Source organism: Myripristis murdjan, chromosome 21 (genome assembly GCF_902150065.1).
Source record: "Myripristis murdjan chromosome 21, fMyrMur1.1, whole genome shotgun sequence".
Classification (NCBI taxonomy): domain Eukaryota; kingdom Metazoa; phylum Chordata; class Actinopteri; order Holocentriformes; family Holocentridae; genus Myripristis; species Myripristis murdjan.
The window spans coordinates 14642227-14647718 of record NC_044000.1 but is presented as its reverse complement, the minus strand read 5'-3'; the positions used below and the strand labels follow the sequence as shown (position 1 = coordinate 14647718).

Sequence of the window (5492 nt, the reverse complement as noted above, 5' to 3'; positions counted from 1 at the left end):
GTTTCAGACAGCAACCTGTCATCCTCTGACCTCTAATAGCATCTGCACACTCTACTGTGGCCTTATGGTGTATGTGTGTGTGTGTGTGTGTGTGTGTGTGTGTGTGTGTGTGTGTGTGTGTGTGTGTGTGTGTGTGTGTGTATGTGTGTGTGTGTGTGTGTGTGTGTGTGTGCATATGTAGATTTACACATTGCATATAGGACAGCAACACTACATAAACATTACTTTATTGCAGAATGGGCCACTGACTTGGGAGTTACAGTAATGAGCATCTCCATGTAGGGACACTCTCTAGTAGATAGATAGATAGATAGATAGATAGATAGATAGATAGATAGATAGATAGATAGATAGATAGATAGATAGGTAAAAATGGAGCATATCATGTAATTCACTTTGAATAATTCACTCTAATTCACTTTGTACTAAGACTGTGTGGCTCTGGGTTTTATGTTTGTTGAAACAGTCAGCCAAACACACTAATTAACTCACTAACTAGATACATACATACATACATAGATGGATAGATAGATACACAAAGAAAAATTGAGTGCATAATTCCCTCTAATTCACTTTATACTTACACTGTATGCCTCTGGCTTTGATGTTGTTAGGTGGAAACTGTCTTGGTTCTGTGCAGCCAATAAACGAACAAATAAATTAAAACATGCATACATACATACATACATACATACATACATACATCAGACGTACATAGATGTGTGTCAGTCTGGTGGTGGCGCTCTTGCCGTGTCTTGCTGTCCTGGCACCGCTCAGCACTGCCCGCCCTGGAATGGTTTCACCCAGGCAGGTATAGCCTGGGCTATAATAGCCACGGGTTGCTGGCTTCATTCTGCTCTGAAACTGCTTAGGGGACACATGAAATCTCCAGTAATGCGATGCCAAAGCAGATTCATACACTCCAGAAGAGCGTTGTCTGATTGGAAGGAACTTCTTCAACTCACTCGCCTCATCAGCCATAGTTTCACTTGATGATAATTTCTCAGGAACTGTATCAGCAGGTGTTTTCTCCGGCTTTCACATCCTCTCCCATCCGGTGATATCTTGAAAGTTCAGCAAAGTGGAAATGAATACCACGGCGTTCAACCAGACGGAGGGCGGACTGTTCAACAAGACAGAGGAGTTTTTCTGTTGCAACTTTTCATCCGTGGTGACTGATAATGGCTTCGTGGCCGCCGCTCCGGATGAGAGGAGCCTCTTCATCATGAGGGTCGTCCAGATAGCCGTCATGTGCGTTTTGTCCCTCACGGTGGTGTTTGGCATATTTTTCTTGGGTTGCAACCTTCTCATAAAATCAGAGGGGATGATAAACTTCTTGGTAACGGACAGGAGACCGTCAAAAGAAGTGGAGGCAGTTATTGTTGGAGCTTATTGAAAGAAAGAGACCTTTGCATTTAAGTTGTGAATCTGTGCGTCCAGCTGATGCCTGATGGAGACAGATGAGAGAAGAGGCGATGGTCAGCCACCCAAACGAACCCCTGTTTTCACATTGGGTATTAAGAATAACTTCAGAAGAGCAGTCACCCTCTAAGGGAAATGTGAATCCTTATGGTGACTGAGGTATACAGGTATTCCTCTTTATTTCCTGCGGCTTACATTTTATGCCAACAAAGCCTCAGGCAGAGGTATAGTGCGTTTTAAAACCTCTTTGTAAAGTATTCAATCCGTTCTCTATTGTAATTTGAGTAGTTTGAGCACCGTTGTTGTCGAGCAGCATCCTACTTTGTCATGACAGTGGCGAATTGGTCGTTTTTGCTGCTGGAAATACACTCTCATATTGCTAATGCAATGGAGAAATGAATGTGTGCAGTGTATGTTGTATGTGTTTTTGCATACAATATGCAGTATATTAATCAGTGTATTTATCTGAATTTCCTGGTGATATTGTTAAATTGAGACTGACTGTGTGGGCGGTGGAGGAAGCCCAGCATAGCCGTGTATCGTGTTAATTGGAATAAATTCATTCTGTAATTAAAGTTTTGGTTTTAATTAAGAAGGTCTATTTTTCTACGTTCTGTAATTGAAAGTGAGAGCGTGCCCTCCCCTCTCCCTAAATCCTGTTTCCTTTTCAAAAAACTAATTACTTCCTTTAAAATATAATAAGATATAAATATAATATCCATAGACAGCCCAGTAACCACTCCAGAGAATTGTGTTGTTCTCGTTTAATTATGCTTATTGCGCTGGTTTTATAAAACCAGCAGTTGGATTAGACACTTCACGTTTTGTATAATATATTTGCCCTCAATTTGTTACCTCTTACTTAAATTAAACCTGACAAGAAAGGAGTATGGTGGGTATTGTGAGCATCCAGTGATTTGAATTTCCAATTACTAGGGGTATTTTTTTCTTCCTCACGTGAGGAATTATAATTGTCATGAATCCACAAGTCTGGCTTCACACAAAAGATTTCCCTTTCATCTCCTTTTGCTATGGATAGTCGTAATTGTTCATTCAGCCTTTCCTAAAATGACTACATTCCTATTTGAAAGGAATCAATTTATGTCCTACCCATTATCTATTGTGAGTCATAAATGCAGTTTTGCACTTGAGAAGTGACATTTTCTGTCTTTGGGGACAGATTCTGATCCATGGAGCGTTTTACCTCCTTTTTCCTTTCCATCAAAGCATCTGTTGTGTTCTGCTCCTGGCTCATGTGGATGCCAGCTCCCCAGAGTGAAACCAGAAGCTTCAAAAATGACTTGTCTTGTCAACGGAGGGGCGATGAAACCACTGTGCAATATGCTGCTGTCTGATTGCCCACCTGTGCTCCGTACACTGAGTTAAATCATTTGAATCAACTTACCTCCACTAACCCCCTCACTCCATCTATATCCTTCCTTCCTCCTAAAGTCCCTGCCTTAGTGTCCGTGGGGGATCAAGCTGATGACCAGTCAGCTCCTTGCATCCTGTTTGACAAGGCCTGTTATTGTGACTTGTGATTGATGGCCACAGCACATCAAGGCTGCAGCGCTGACCACTGCCTCAGCCCATCTGTGCATCCTTATGTCAGAGAGACACCATCATCACAACTAATTCACCCCAAGTATTGCTTATAAGTGCTCCTGAGAACTTTTTACTGAGCAATGATCTATGTAAGAAGGCAACAGCCATGACGGAAGAACGGATTTTGATAAATGAATTTGGCTTCACTTGGAAGTACCACGCAAAAACAAGTAAATGAACGTGGTATTTCATTTGTAAATGACTGATGAATTGACCAACAGGGGATTCATACACCACCATCACAAGTAAGCGTTTAAATACTTTAATTTCAAGATCAGCTCTCCTCCACATGTGTACAAGGCCTGAATAAGTTACAGGTCTGACTTCATGATGGTGAAAACAGAGCTCAGTTCAAGCATATTAAATGTTTCTATCCTAAGATTGTCCAAAAATGACTTCATACACATTCCTAGAACAATTTTCCAGGTTTTTGTGTCTTGCCTTACAGTGAAAATGGTGCCAGTGCATGGTACATTCATTTACACAAGTGTGGTCTCGACTGATTTTAGAAAAAAACAAGTCAAATGTTCAACAGATGCATTGCAAGAATGAGATAAATACTGACCAACTTTTGTATCCATATAGTGAGGTCTCACTTGTACATAATGTACCAGATAAATTGCATTTTATCTGCAGTGCAGACTTTTGTATTTTCTTATTTGCAGCTCAGATTTGAGTCTGTGCCAACAGATACAGATTAAATTCAGCATAGTTAATCTAATGCCTGATAAAACTATGGTGCTATATTGTGATGTGCATTATGACTTGATTCATGCTGCAAGCTAAGCTTGACTGAATCCAGCTTCTCAATATACAGGAGACTAACTCAGATGCCTGGCTTTTTTAAATTAAGAGATTTCATTCACCTGATCAAATATGTTGTGGTTCAGTGAGAAAATTAACAATTATAGGTCAAAGCAGCAGGCAGGGCTATTTTCTGTATGTGATACCAAGTATTTCCCTCTGCTTGGTGTGATTGTTTTCATTAAGGTGTGCAGGGAATAGCTCCCAGGAAAGTGTTGTGGCAGTTTAATATCCAGCAGAGAACAATTTTCTGTCTGCAGCCGCACCATTGTTAGTTTGTCCCGCGGTGTCTGATACACACTTATTCAGACTGGAAAGAGGTAGATTTTGAAACAATTTCAGAAAGCCTTCAAGAGACAGACTTAATGTTGAAGATAAAAGATTGAAAAATCACGATGGTATAATACAAACATTTCGGTGGGAAGTTTCTGTGAACTGTGCACCTTTAGAGACCCTGTTGCTAGACAGCTAGCACTGCCAACTCAAAGTTTTCACACAACCGTCACACACCAATGCTCGGAGAGATTTAGAGGATAACAACACCAAACAGTCATCTATACCCCTGGCACTCCTGCTATCAACAAACTGATAGTCCTCCGCAGGGCTTACGAGTAACTCCACCCTGGATATTTAGGTCTGTGCTGTTAGCTTAAACACAGACTTCCTCTGCACAAATCAAACACACCAAGCCAGGGAATCAACCAAACATGGTGCAACTCACCATTCATAATTGCATAGTGTACATTGCCTCATGCTAGAATCTGGAAGGTCTCTTTCACTTGCTGTTATGTTTTCCCATTGTTTGCTAAAAAACACTGAGTAGTGTGGGTCCAAAAAGAAAAAAAAAAAAAAAAAAAAAACGCACATAAACCCCCCACATCAGTATATATCTGCAGTCTGGTACAGAAACCCATTTATATCACCAGCTAGAAACACCAGTATACCGCAGGTCAAAACAGCACCAGGCTACTTTATGCTTCATCCATGTTGTGTACTTTATGTGAGCTCTTTTCCACAGTCGCAGCATCTGCAGGGGGCTGATTGTAGACTAAAAGAGGCTTCAGGTCCTAACCTGCTCTCATATGATTGGCTGGTTGGTAGAGGCCCAGTCGATGAACTGGATAGCGACTAAAAGCTCCAAATAGCAGCACGGCAGCCACAATCATCTCCCCTGTTTGTTCCTGTTCCCTCCCAGCTCCTCATCTCCAGTATACTGTACATCCATGCCTTCGTCTGCCCTGTGTTCACACTCGCTCAGCCATGTGACAGGAGAAAAAAAATGTCACTGTCAACAGGTTATTGTAATTAGAGTAAAATGATTTTTATGTTGGGACTTTATCTGCAGTTTTCCTTTTCATGAAAATATATTTGATGCACAGCCTATTGATTTTGTACTGTGGCTGCTTTCAAAGCCAGGTCTTGCTTGAACTAGGTCTTTGACCTCAGCGGGAACCACACATTCGGGGAAGGCTCAATAGATTTTTAAAAAGTGAACACAGGCTGTGCTAGCCTGGGAAATACAGACATTTCTATCTAAGGGATACAAGGGCATTGAGTCTAACACAAGCAGCACCCAACATCATATGGCATTGTGAATCTGCGACAATGTCAGTAATCATGGAATTCAAACTGTGATAAATCCCTGCAGACTGGTTTTGGAG

The 5492-nt window shown here is 41.2% G+C and overlaps 1 protein-coding gene across 1 annotated transcript; it reads left to right on the top strand.

Moving 5' to 3' along the window:
• The first annotated feature begins 823 nt into the window (after positions 1 to 823).
• Positions 824 to 2017, top strand: rprma (reprimo, TP53 dependent G2 arrest mediator candidate a). The gene has a single exon (XM_030080867.1). It carries the CDS (start codon positions 1088 to 1090, stop codon positions 1394 to 1396), a length of 309 nt encoding a protein of 102 aa, XP_029936727.1. The 5' UTR covers positions 824 to 1087; the 3' UTR covers positions 1397 to 2017.
• Positions 2018 to 5492: the final 3475 nt, after the last annotated feature.